This window comes from Pseudophryne corroboree, chromosome 3 (assembly GCF_028390025.1).
Source record: "Pseudophryne corroboree isolate aPseCor3 chromosome 3, aPseCor3.hap2, whole genome shotgun sequence".
NCBI classification, from domain to species: Eukaryota; Metazoa; Chordata; class Amphibia; order Anura; family Myobatrachidae; genus Pseudophryne; species Pseudophryne corroboree.
In genome coordinates, this window is record NC_086446.1 from 46,786,451 (window position 1) to 46,800,789 (window position 14,339).

The following is a 14,339-nucleotide window of genomic DNA, read 5'->3' on the forward strand; positions in this document are numbered from 1 at the left end:
ACACCCGCTTTGCAGATGCCAAGGCTAATAACATGACCACCTTCCAGGTGAGAAATTTTTATTCCACCGTTTGAAGAGATTCAAACCAGTGTGATTTAAGGAACTGTAACACCACGTTAAGGTCCCATGGTGCCACTGGTGGCACAAAAGGAGGCTGGATGTGCAGCACTCCCTTTACGAAAGTTTGGACTTCTGGGAGAGAAGCCAATTCCTTCTGAAAAAATATAGATAGGGCCAAAATCTGTACCTTAATGGAGCCTAATTTTAGGCCCATATCCACTCCTGTCTGTAGGAAGTGGAGAAAACGGCCCAGATGGAAATCTTCTGTAGGAGCATTCTTGGTTTCACACCAAGATACATACTTCCTCCAGATACGGTGATAATGCTTTGCCGTTACTTCCTTCCTAGCCTTTATCAGAGTAGGGATAACTTCCTCCGAAATACCTCTCTCAGCTAGGATTCGGTGTTCAACCGCCATGCCGTGAAACGCAACCGCGATAAGTATTGGAACATGCAAGGTCTTCCCTGAGAGGAAGAGGCCACGGATCTTCTGTGAGCATCTCCTGAAGATCCGAATACCAGGCCCTTCGAGGCCAATCTGGAACCACGAGTATTGCTTGTACTCTCTTTCGTCTTATGATTCTCAACACTTTTGAGATGAGAGGCAGAGGAGGGAACACATAGACCGACTGAAACACCCATGGTGTCACTAGGGCGTCTACCGCTACTGCCTGAGGGTCCCTTGACCTGGCACAATACCTCCGAAGCTTTTTGTTGAGGCGTGACGCCATCATGTCTATTTGAGGAAGTCCCCAAAGACTTGCTATCTCTGCAAAGACCTCTTGATGAAGTCCCCACTCTCCTGGATGGAGATCGTGTCTGCTAAGGAAGTCTGCTTCCCAGTTGTCCACTCCCGGTATGAAGACTGCTGACAGAACGCTTACGCCCAGCGCAGAATTCTGGTGGCTTCCGCCATTGCCACTCTGCTCCTTGTCCCGCCTTGGCGGTTTACATGAGCCACGGCTGTGAAGTTGTCTGATTGAATCAGAACCGGTAGGTCGCGAAGATACTCCGCTTGTCGTAGGCCGTTGTATATGGCCCTCAATTCCAGCACGTTGATGTGTAGACAAGCCTCCTGGCTTGACCATAGTCCCTGAAAATGTCTTCCTTTTGTGACTGCTCCCCATCCTCAGAGGCTCGCGTCCGTGGTCACCAGAACCCAGTCTTGAATGCCGAACCTGCGACCCTCTAGAAGGTGAGCACTCTGCAGCCACCACAGGAGAGACACCCTGGCCCTGGGGGACAGGCTTATCTTTTGATGTATTTGTAGATGGGTCCCCGTCCATTTGTCCAGAAGGTCCCACTGAAACCTCCTCGCATGGAACCTGCCAAAGGGAATGGCCTCGTAAGCTGCCACCATTTTGTCCCAGAACTCGAGTGCACTGATGAACAGACACTCTTTTTGGTTTTAGCAGGTCCCTGACCATGTTCTGGAGGTCCTGGGCTTTTTTTATTGGTAGAAAAACCCTCATCTGTTCCGTGTCCAGAATCCTGCCTAGGAATGATAGTCGAGTCGTTGGAATCAACTGTGACTTTGGCAGATTGAGAATCCAACCGTGTTGATGTAACACTCTCAGGGAGAGTGACACGCTTTTCAGCAATTGATCTCTTGATCTCGCCTTTATCAGGAGATCGTCCAAGTACGGGATAATTGTGACTCCCTGCTTGCGCAGGAGCACCATCATTTCCGCCATTACTTTGGTGAAAATTCTCGGGGCCGTAGAAAGCCCAAACGGTAACGTCTGAAACTGGTAATGACAATCCTGTACTGGAATTGCAGGTATTCCTGATGATGAGGAAATATGGGGACATGAAGGTAGGCATCCTTCACGTCCAGCGACACCATAAAATCCCCCCCTTCCAGACTGGATATCACAGCCCGGAGTGATTCCATCTTGAATTTGAACTTTTTCAAGTATAGGTTTAGGGATTTTAGATTCAAAAATAAGATTTTACTCACCGGTAAATCTATTTCTCGTAGTCCGTAGTGGATGCTGGGAACTCCGTAAGGACCATGGGGAATAGACGGCTCCGCAGGAGACTGGGCACAACTAAAGAAAGCTTTAGGTCTATCTGGTGTGCACTGGCTCCTCCCCCTATGACCCTCCTCCAGACCTCAGTTAAGATACTGTGCCCGGAAGAGCTGACACAATAAGGAAGGATTTTGAATCCCGGGTAAGACTCATACCAGCCACACCAATCACACCGTACAACTCGTGATATTAAACCCAGTTAACAGTATGATAACAACGGAGCCTCTGAACAGATGGCTCTCAACAATAACCCGATTTCTTAACAATAACTATGTACAAGTATTGCAGACAATCCGCACTTGGGATGGGCGCCCAGCATCCACTACGGACTACGAGAAATAGATTTACCGGTGAGTAAAATCTTATTTTCTCTGACGTCCTAGTGGATGCTGGGAACTCCGTAAGGACCATGGGGATTATACCAAAGCTCCCAAACGGGCAGGAGAGTGCGGATGACTCTGCAGCACCGAATGAGCAAACTCAAGGTCCTCCTCAGCCAGGGTATCAAATTTGTAAAATTTTGCAAAAGTGTTAGACCCTGACCAAGTAGCCGCTCGGCAAAGTTGTAAAGCCGAGACCCCTCGAGCAGCCGCCCAAGATGAGCCCACCTTCCTTGTGGAATGGGCTTTCACTGATTTAGGATGCGGCAGTCCCGCCGCAGAATGCGCAAGCTGAATTGTGCTACAAATCCAGCGAGCAATAGTCTGCTTAGAAGCAGGAGCACCCAGCTTGTTGGGTGCGTACAGGATAAATAGCGAGTCAGTTTTCCCGACTCTAGCCGTCCTGGAAACATAAATTTTCAGGGCCCTGACCACGTCCAGTAACTTGGAATCCTCCAAGTCCCTAGTAGCCGCAGGCACCACAATAGGTTGGTTCAAGTGAAAAGCTGATACCACCTTCGGGAGAAACTGAGGACGAGTCCTCAACTCTGCCCTATCCATATGGAAAATCAGATAAGGGCTTTTACAAGACAAAGCCGCCAACTCTGATACACGCCTGGCCGAAGCCAGGGCCAACAGCATGACCACTTTCCACGCGAGATATTTCAAATCCACGGTTTTAAGTGGCTTAAACCAATGTGATTTCAGGAACCCCAAAACCACATTAAGATCACAAGGTGCCACTGGAGGCACAAAAGGGGGCTGCATATTCAGAACTCCCTTGACAAATGTCTGAACTTCGGGCAGTGAAGCCAGTTCTTTCTGGAAGAAAATCGACAGAGCCGAAATCTGGACCTTAATGGACCCCAATTTGTGGCCCATCGTCACCCCTGCTTGCAGGAAATGCAGGAATCGACCCAGTTGAAATTCCTCCGTTGGGGCCTTCCTGGCCTCACACCAAGCAACATATTTCCGCCAAATGCGGTGATAATGATTTGCAGTTACATCCTTCCTGGCTTTGATCAGGGTAGGGATGACTTCCTCCCGAATGCCCTTTTCCTTCAGGATCCGGTGTTCAACCGCCATGCCGTCAAACGCAGCCGCGGTAAGTCTTGGAACAGGCAGGACCCCTGCTGCAGCAGGTCCCGCCTTAGCGGTAGAGGCCATGGGTCCTCTGAGAGCATCTCTTGACGTTCTGGGTACCAAGCCCTTCATGGCCAATCCGGAACCACGAGTATAGTTCTTACTCCTCTCCTTCGTATTATTCTCAGTACCTTGGGAATGAGAGGCAGAGGAGGGAACACATATCGCCTGAGGGTCCCTTGACCTGGCGCAATATCTTTTTAGTTTTTTGTTGAGGCGGGACGCCATCATATCCACCTGTGGTCTTTCCCAACGGTTTACAATCATTTGGAAGACTTCTGGATGAAGTCCACACTCTCCCGGGTGGAGGTCGTGCCTGCTGAGGAAGTCTGCTTCCCAGTTGTCCACTCCCGGAATGAACACTGCTGACAGTGCTAACACGTGATTTTCCGCCCATCGGAGAATCCTTGTGGCTTCTGCCATTGCCCTCCTGCTCCTTGTGCCGCCCTGTCTGTTTACATGGGCGACCGCCGTGATGTTGTCTGATTGGCTTAGGGCATTGTAAATGGCTCTTAGCTCCAGAATATTTATGTGTAGTGAAATTTCCTGATTTGACCACAGTCCCTGGAAATTTCTTCCCTGTGTGACTGCTCCCCAGCCTCGAAGGCTGGCATCCGTGGTCACCAGGACCCAGTCCTGTATTCCGAATCTGCGGCCCTCTAGAAGATGAGCACTCTGCAGCCACCACAGTAGAGACACCCTGGTCCTTGGCGACAGGGTTATCCGCTGATGCATCTGAAGATGCAATCCGGACCACTTGTCCAACAGGTCCCACTGGAAGGTTCTTGCGTGGAACCTGCCGAATGGAATTGCTTCGTATGAAGCTACCATCTTTCCCAGGACTCGCGTGCATTGATCCTGGTTTTAGGAGGTTTCTGACTAGAGATGACAACTCCTTGGCTTTTTCCTCTGGAAGAAACACTTTCTTCTGGTCTGTGTCCAGAATCATTCCCAGGAACAGAAGACGTGTCGTAGGGACCAGCTGTGACTTTGGGATATTGAGAATCCAACCGTGCTGTTGTAGCACTTCCCGAGAAAGTGCTACCCCCACCAACAACTGTTCCTTGGATCTCACCTTTATCAGGAGATCGTCCAAGTACGGAATAATTAAAACTCCCTTCTTCCGAAGGAGTATCATCATTTCGGCCATTACCTTGGTAAAGACCCTCGGTGCCGTGGATAACCCAAACGGCAGCATCTGGAACTGATAGTGACAGTCCTGTACCACAAACCTGAGGTACTCCTGGTGAGGAGGGTAAATGGGGACATGCAGGTAAGCATCCTTGATGTCCAGTGAAACCATGTAGTCCCCCTCGTCCAGGCTTGCAATAACCGCCCTGAGCGATTCCATCTTGAACATGAATCTTTTTATATACGTGTTCAAGGATTTCAAATTTAAAATGGGTCTCACCGAACCGTCCGGTTTCGGTACCACAAACATTGTGGAATAGTAACCCCTTCCTTGTTGAAGGAGGGGTACCTTGATTATCACCTGCTGTGAATACAGCTTGTGTATAGCCTCTAACACTGCCTCCCTGTCTGAGGGAGTTGTTGGTAAGGCAGATTTTAGGAAACGGCGGGGGGGAGGCGTCTCGAATTCCAGCATGTACCCCTGAGATACTACCTGAAGGATCCAGGGCCCACTGTGTGCTGAAATTTTTGAGACGGGCCCCCACCGTACCTGGGTCCGCCTGTGGAGCCCCAGCGTCATGCGGTGGACTTAGCGGAAGCGGGGGAGGACTTCTGCTCCTGGGAACTGGCTGTATGCTGCAGCTTTTTCCCTCTACCTCTGCCTTTTGGCAGAAAGGATGCGCCTTTAGCCCTCTTGTTTTTATGGGGCCGAAAAGGACTGTACTTGATAATACGGTGCTTTCTTTTGCTGTGAGGTAACCTGTGGCAAAAATGCTGATTTCCCAGCCGTTGCCGTGGAAACGAGGTCTGAAAGACCATCCCCAAACAGCTCCACCCCTTTATAAGGCAAAACTTCCATGTGCCTTTTTGAATCGGCATCGCCTGACCACTGCCGTGTCCATAACCCTCTCCTGGCGGCAATGGACATTGCGCTTATTTTTGATGCCAGCCGGCAAATATCCCTCTGTGCATCACGCATGTATAAGACAGCGTCTTTTATATGCTCTATGGTCAGCAATATATTGTCCCTATCCAGGGTATCAATATTATCCGACAGGGAATCCGACCACGCAGCCGCAGCACTGCACATCCATGCTGAGGCAATAGCTGGTCGCAGTATAATGCCCGTGTGTGTATATATATATATATATATATAGACTTCAGGGTAGCCTCCTGCTTTCTATCAGCAGGTTCCTTTAGGGCGGCCGTATCCGGAGACGGTAGTGCCACCTTCTTTGACAAACGTGTGAGCGCTTTATCTACCCTTGGGGGTGTTTCCCACCGTGCCCTATCCTCTGGCGGGAAAGGGTACAGTGCTAATAACCGTTTAGAAATTACTAATTTCTTTTCGGGGGAAGCCCACGCTTCTTCACACACTTCATTTAATTCCTCAGATGCAGGAAAAACTACTGGTAGTTTTTTCTCACCAAACATAATACCCTTTTTTGTGGTACCTGGGGTAATATCAGTAATGTGTAATACATTTTTCATTGCCTCAATCATGTAACGGGTGGCCCTATTGGAAGTTACATTAGTCTCCTCGTCGTCGACACTGGAGTCGGTATCCGTGTCGACGTCTGTGTCTGCCATCTGAGGTAGCGGGCGTTTCAATGTCCCTGATGGCTTTTGAGACGCCTGGACAGGCACAAGCTGAGTAGCCGGCTGTCCCATGTCGTCAAACATTTTATGTAAGGAGCTGACACTGTCACGTAATTCCTTCCATAAGTCCATCCACTCAGGTGTCGACCCCGTAGGGGGTGACATCACATTTACCGGCATTTGCTCCACCTCCACATAATTTTCCTCATCATACATGTCGACACAGCCGTACCGACACACCGCACACACACAGGGAATGCTCTGATAGAGGACAGGACCCCACAAAGCCCTTTGGGGAGACAGAGGGAGAGTATGCCAGCACACACCAGAGCGCTATATACACTGGGATATCACTATAACAGAGTGTTTTCCCCTATAGCTGCTTATATTATATATACTGCGCCTAAATTTAGTGCCCCCCCTCTCTTTTTTACCCTTCTGTAGTTCAGGACTGCAGGGGAGAGCCAGGGAGCGATCCTTCCAGCGGAGCTGTGAGGGAAAATGGCGCCAGTCTGCTGAGGGAGATGGCTCCGCCCCTTTTTCGGCTGACTTTCTCCCGCTTTTTCTGGAATTCTGGCAGGGGTTAATTTACACCTATATAGCCTCTAGGACTATATATGGTGTATTTTTGCCAGCCAAGGTGTTAGTATTGCTGCTCAGGGCACCCCCCCCCCCCAGCACCCTGCACCCATCAGTGACCGGAGTGTGAGGTGTGCATGAGGAGCAATGGCGCACAGCTGCAGTGCTGTGCGCTACCTTGTTGAAGACCGAAGTCTTCTGCCGCCGATTTTCTGGACCACCTTCTTGCTTCTGGCTCTGTAAGGGGGACGGCGGCGCGGCTCCGGGATCGGACGACGAGGTCGGGTCCTGTGTTAGATCCCTCTGGAGCTAATGGTGTCCAGTAGCCTAAGAAGCCCAAGCTAGCTGCAAGCAGGTAGGTTCGCTTCTTCTCCCCTTAGTCCCACGTTGCAGTGAGTCTGTTGCCAGCAGATCTCACTGAAAATAAAAAACCTAAACTATACTTTCTTCTAGGAGCTCAGGAGAGCCCCTAGTGTGCATCCAGCTCAGCCGGGCACAAAAATCTAACTGAGGTCTGGAGGAGGGTCATAGGGGGAGGAGCCAGTGCACACCAGATAGACCTAAAGCTTTCTTTAGTTGTGCCCAGTCTCCTGCGGAGCCGTCTATTCCCCATGGTCCTTACGGAGTTCCCAGCATCCACTAGGACGTCAGAGAAATGGGTCTGACCGAACCATCCGGCTTCGGGACCACAAACAGTGTTGAATAGTACCCTTTTCCCTGTTGCATTAGGGGTACCTTGACAATCACTTGCTGTTGACACAGCTTTTGAATTGCATCTAATATCACTTCCCTCTCCGGGGAAGAGGCTGGCATGACAGACTTGAAAAATCGTCGAGGGGGCACCTCTTCGAACTCCAGTTTGTAACCTTGGGATACAATTTCCAACACCCAAGGATCCACGTCTGATAGAACCCAGACCTGGCTGAAGAGTCGAAGACGTGCCCCCACAGGTGCGGACTCCCTCTGTGGAGCCCCAGCATCATGCGGTGGATTTAGCAGAAGCCGGGGAGGACTTCTGCTCATGGGAACTAGCCAAAGCAGGTGTTATCTTACCTCTACCCTTACCTCTGGCGAGGAAAGAGGAGCCCCGACCTCTTCTGGACTTATGCGACCGAAAGGACTGCATCTGATATTGTGGGGTTTTCTTTTGCTGTGGGGGAACAAGAGGCAAAAATTTAGATTTACCCGCGGTAGCTGTGGAAACCAGGTCCGCGAGACCTTCCCCAAACAAAACTTCAGCCTTGTAAGGTAAAACCTCCATATGCTTTTTTGAGTCGGCATCACCCGACCATTGGCTGGTCCACAGAGCTCGTCTTGCCGAAACTACCATGGCGTTGGCTCTGGAATCAAGCAGCCCCACGTCTCTTTGAGCGTCTCTCATATATAAGACTGCGTCTTTAATGTGACCTAAAGTCAGTACAATGGTATCCTTGTCCAGGGTATCCATGTCAGCTAACAAGGTATCTGTCCATGCTGCAACTGCGCTACATACCCATGCTGATGCTATTGCCGGTCTGAGTAAAGAACCCGTATGCGAATAAATAGACTTTAAGGTAGTCTCCTGTCTACGATCCGAAGGATCCTTAAGGGCCGCGGTGTCTGGAGACGGTAGCGCCACCTTCTTGGACAGACGCGTTAACGCCTTGTCCACCCTGGGCGAGGATTCCCACCGTATCCTGTCCTTTGCAGGGAAAGGATACGCCACAAGGATCCTCTTGGGAATCTGCAGTTTTTTGTCTGGAGTTTCCGAAGCTTTTTCAAATAATTTGTTCAGTTCATGAGATGGAGGAAACGTTACCTCAGGTTTCTTTCCCTTAAACATGTGTACCCTCGTGTCAGGGACAGAGGGGTCATCTGTAATATGCAAAACATCTTTTATTGCCATAATCATATAATGAATACTTTTGGCCACCTTAGGTTGTAACCTTGCCTCATCATAGTCGACACTAGAGTCAGAAGCCGTGTCGGTATCAGTGTCTGCTATTTGGGATAGGGGACGTTTTTGAGACCCTGACGGGCCCTGTGACCCAGCCAAATCCGCAGATTGACTCCCTGCTGTTTCCCTGGACTCAGCTTTGTCCATTCTCTTATGTAATAAGGTCACATTAGCATTTAAAATATTCCACATATCATACCAATCATGAGTCGGCATTGCCGACGGAGACACCACAATCATCTGCTCCACCTCCTCCTTGGATGAGCCTTCCGCTTCAGACATGCCGAAACACGCGTACCGACACACGCACACACACACACAGGGATATATCTATAAGGGGACAGTTCCCCAACAAGGCCCTTTGGAGAGACAGACAGAGAGTATGCCAGCACACACCCAGCGCCAACTGACACTGGAAACAATTCCCAGATATAGCGCTTTTATAGATATATTAACAGTGTAATACACTCACTGCGCCTAAATGTGAAACCCCCCCCCCCCCCCCTTTCAGCCCTGTGTCACCGTTCAGCAGGGGAGAGTCCGGGGAGCCAGCTTCTCTTCAGATCACTGTGGTGAAAATGGCGCTGGTTAGTGCTGTGAGACCAAGCTCCGCCCCCTCCGCTCAAAATTACAATTAATGGCGGGGGATGTACATATCTACTGGCTCCGAAGCCCATACGTGAAAAACATGCCAATACAGAAGTTTATATTGCTGCCCAGGGCACCCCCCTGCGCCCTGCACCCATCAGTGCCTGCCAGTGTGTGTGTAACGTGTGGGAGCAATGATCTGAAGTCTTCTGCTGCCTTAGAAGTCTTCTTTCTTCTTATACTCACCCAGCTTCTATCTTCCGGCTCTGCGAGGAGGACGGCGGCGCGGCTCTGAGACGAATGGCAGGGGGAGACCTGCGTTCCGATCCCTCTGGAGATAATGGTGTCCAGTAGCCTAAGAAGCAGAGCCTATCATTCAAGTAGGTCTGCTTCTCTCTCCTCAGTCCCACGATGCAGGGAGCCTGTTGCCAGCAGTGCTCCCTGAAAATAAAAAACCTAACAAAATTCTTTATCAGAGAAACTCAGTAGAGCTCCCCTGTAGTGCACCCATTCTCCTCTGGGCACAGGATCTAACTGAGGTCTGCAGGAGGGGCATAGAGGGAGGAGCCAGTGCACACCCATACTAAAAGTTCTTTATAGTGCCCATGTCTCCTGCGGAGCCCGTCTATACCCCCATGGTCCTTACGGAGTCCCCAGCATCCACTAGGACGTAAGAGAAAAACAAAACATATTGATAATCATATTTAATCATATTTAGAGAGATCTCAGCAGTATTTTATATACTATTTAATACTCTATTCTAATCACAACCTTCTGTTGTCGTTTTCGGTCTCCTCAGAGAGGAGAACCCGCCAGTCCTAGGATAGACCTGAAGCTGCGCGCCTAAAACTACAATTAAGATGGCCTCCGCTTAGCCTATGCCTCCGCAGCGTCCCTTGTAAGTCCATGAGCGGTGTTTACTCTTACCGCTACCCCTCCGGACTCCCCCACGATCTCCACTCCTGTCTGCCTCCTCAGTGCTACGGCGTCACGCCGCCAGGTCTCCTCTCCCGGCAGTGATACCAGCATCCCTGAGATGCAGATACTTTCAGTCAGGATCTTTGTCTCTTCTGTATTGTGGAACATTCGCCCCCCTTTAACCTAGGTTGGCTCAGTCCACGAAAATGCTAAAATTTATACTTCAGTGGAGCAGGAGCTCCTTTCTGTGTGCTGCACCTCCAGCACAATTTTTCAAACTGAGGGATGAGGGGCGTGAAGGGGGAGGAGCCGGCTGTGCATAATATTTTATGTTAGATTGTGCCACCTCCGGTCTGCATACGCCAGACCCCAGCTGTCTGAGGTGTTCCAGTGTCCCCTAGTGGATGAAAGAGAAACACAACATTGTAATTTATGAGGACAACTCCAATATTACATGTAACCATTTCCTGTATACAGGATAGTGAAGTGTATATAGCACGTCTCCTGCCATCCTCAGTGGGCCCAGCACTCAGTATCCTCTGTATATGGTCGGCACCCACAGATGAATCACGTGCCTTGGACAGAGTAGTGCAGACAGTAAGATGATGATGTAGTGGGAGCAGGAGGAAAGCAGAGGACTGAGAACAGCCGCCCACTGAGGGTGGTGGAGATGCAGGAGAGGTAACACTGTGATACTATTCTTTCTGTAAAGGATACACAGAGGCTGGATGTCACACCTCATATTACTATCTACATCCAAATTTACAAACCTTTTATTGATCTGACATGTCTAAATAGGTGCATCCTGGAGACCAGCATCATGAGAAGTGGAGCCTTCCAGATCCCCTCACCTCCCCAGTCATGTCCCTGTATTATTACTATAGATATAAGTGATGTCACTGTGACACTCCCAGATCCCCTCACCTCCCAAGTCATGTCCCTGTATTATTACTATAAATATAAGTGATGTCACTGCTACACTCCCAGATCCACTCACCTCCCCAGTCATGTCCCTGTATTATTACTATAGCTATAAGTGATGTCACTGTGACACTCCCAGATCCCCTCACCTCCCCAGTCATGTCCCTGTTCTATTACTATATGTGATGTCACTATGACACTCCCAGATCCCTTCATCTCCCCATTCATGTAATTAAATTATAACTATAGATATGTGATGTCACTATGACGCTCCCAGATCTCCTCACCTCCCCAGTCATGTCCCTGTATTATTACTATAGCTATAAGTGATGTCACTGTGACACTCCCAGATCCCCTCACCTCCCCAGTCATGTCCCTGTATTATTACTATAGATAGAAGTGATGTCATTGTGACACTACCAGACCCCCTCACCTCCCCAGTCAGCAGGTGGACGATCTCCAGGGTGAGATGTAATATCCTCTCATTTGTTTGACTCCGGTCCATGTCCATCCTCAAGGTCTCTGGATCTGCACCACGTAATTATCTAGGAATAAATATAATAATAAAAATAATGAACATGACATCACATTATACACATGTAACATATTCAAATATCTGACCATTTATATCAGTAGAAGGAGCATAAGCCTGAGTACTGATCAGCTGACGTTCTGGTATATAACAATATATAGCCGCTGCCTCTCACAGTGTGATAGTGAAAGTACTACAGTGGACGTATACACATCACCAACATTGGGTCACATCAGGTAGGGACTGGCGTGAATGACATCTCTATAGTAATATATAGACAGCTGCATTATGCTCTGATAAACAATCCCACTACCAGTAACTATCTATATGGGCCGTAACATTTCTGATGCACCCTCTTCATGCCTTACTCATTGCTGTGTCCCATCTCTACATCCTGGGCTCTCCGCGCTCTATTCTGATTGGCTGCACCTGGATACAGTAAATAGTAAATGAATGTGGGAGGAGACAGGCTAACGGGGGATGACAGATGATACTGAAACGGTGCAGAGACCCATAGCACCAAGCGCATTGCTGGGACAGGATCTGGGCAACAGGAAGCCCCTGTTATGTGCACACCTGCAGATTTATTACTACACTGATTATTCTCCCATTTCCTGATTAATATGATCTGCGTTATTATTTACTCCCAGGTACTGAGCAAAAGGGTTAAATAAATGTGACAGCTGGGCCAAAGTAGTAAATTAGCGTTCTACAGACATTATATCAGTTGTACAAACTTGGGACTGAGACGGAGGGGTGGGGGAGATTTGGAAAGCATACAGGGTAGTAGAAATTAACAAAACAGGGAGAGCACAGCAATGACCCTCACTATCTATTGTCTGTTATCCGTTTCACTGACAGCTCATTATAAAGCAACATTTCTTTCAGCAATTGTTATAACAGGACACCATTGTACTACACCAGTACTAAAATAACAATAGACAAGTCTGCTCCACCTGCATTGATATAAACATCTAAGTCTGCTATATATTAATTATAACAGGACACCACAGTAAGCTACGGGTGTACAGGGGGCAGTGTTATTCCCCCTCATATATCACTATACAGTCCCCTCTCCCCTATATAATAATAATATCATAGAGAATAAGTTACCTCTTGTATTAATATGAATCTCCGAAATGGCGGCTGATGACTCCCTAACTCCGCCCCCTCTGCTGCATTACTGCTTTGGGATGTGACAACCAATCATCTATTAGAGACCAAAGGAAAATGGCCGCCGCACATATGAGGACACTGATAGTAGCTTTTGTTGATTACTCTAGTGATGACCTGTGTGATGCAGCTGCCGCTATCTACATGACGTCCGGAGTATTATCTGCCGCCTGATTGGCTTCTCGGAGCGTCAGTCACAGCACTGAACGGGATGGGGCGGTAGCTGTATCCATAGTGAGAGTGGGTGCGAGGAGCCGGAGACAGCTATGAGATGCGATTGGCTGATGTGGGGTGAGCGGGAGGGTACAGTTGCGGGGTGGGCGTGTCAGTAGTATAACAGGAGGTAAAGCAGCAGGGACAGTAACCATGGCTACAGCGAGACGCTGAGGAGGCCCCGCCCTCCCCATAGTAACACTGGCTGTCATGTGACTAATGAGGGATATATAATAATCTCCTGACTGTATTAGTAACAGGTAGTAATGTGCTGCTCTGTCCCCAATATGTCCCCCCCCCCCCAGGCAGTGTCCTGTGTTATTATATATCAGCTATGGCTTATACTGCAGCCTGTGGTGTCACCTCACTGTACCGCAGGGGGAGCAGCCTGTGGTGTCACCTTACTGTACCGCAGGGGGAGCGGCCTGTGGTGTCACCTCACTGCAGAGATTTTCAACCTTTTACAACACGCGGCACACTGAACAAGATTTAATATATTGCCAAGGCGCACTCAAATATAATGGTGATGCATGGTGCAGTTGCGTGTCCTAGGAGCTGAAGGGTTAAACATGCTATATGAACTGTTATGTGCTTGAATAGACACGTACGCACTCTCTACAGGATGCCCTTGTCTGTTCATATAATATAAGGCTTGTTTGTGTCTTATCTTCAAGGACAATTACATACCAGATCAAAACTGTTACTTCTTCTTCTGTGTGTTACTAAATATCCTGCATGTAATGTCGTATGCTACTTCTATTTATCCAATCATATGCTTGCACATATTGTATACACCCATGTTTCTTATCTATATAGTACGCTGTAATTTTTATAATAAACAGAGTAATTCTTAACCATTGACTCGTGTGTTTCATATTACGTTAAGCCTTGCTCTCACTGGTACCAAAGGGGCCATCATATCGAGGGGACATAAGCAGACTATCCCAACAGTTTGGGGGCTCGAAGTCCGGAATCTAGGCGATCGTCCCCTGCCCGGTAAGATAGAGAATTTTATTGTCTGTCTTTTCCGTTCAGGGATTGCGATTACTACTAGATCTGAACTCATTTCGTGTTCCGGGAACACGTGACAAGAAATACAATCCAAGTCCGGGACTTGGCAGAAAAGAAACTTG

At 48.7% G+C, this 14,339-nt stretch overlaps 1 protein-coding gene across 1 annotated transcript in view; it reads right to left on the reverse strand.

Moving 5' to 3' along the window:
• The window catches only part of LOC135057143 (uncharacterized), a 356,477-nt gene that overhangs the window by 291,060 nt on the left and 51,078 nt on the right, over positions 1 to 14,339 (reverse strand). Inside the window, exon 2 of the mRNA XM_063963040.1 lies at positions 11,722 to 11,833. Within this exon, the coding sequence (XP_063819110.1) occupies positions 11,722 to 11,799 (78 nt within the window). The 5' untranslated portion in view covers positions 11,800 to 11,833. The remainder of the gene's footprint in view (positions 1 to 11,721; positions 11,834 to 14,339) is intronic.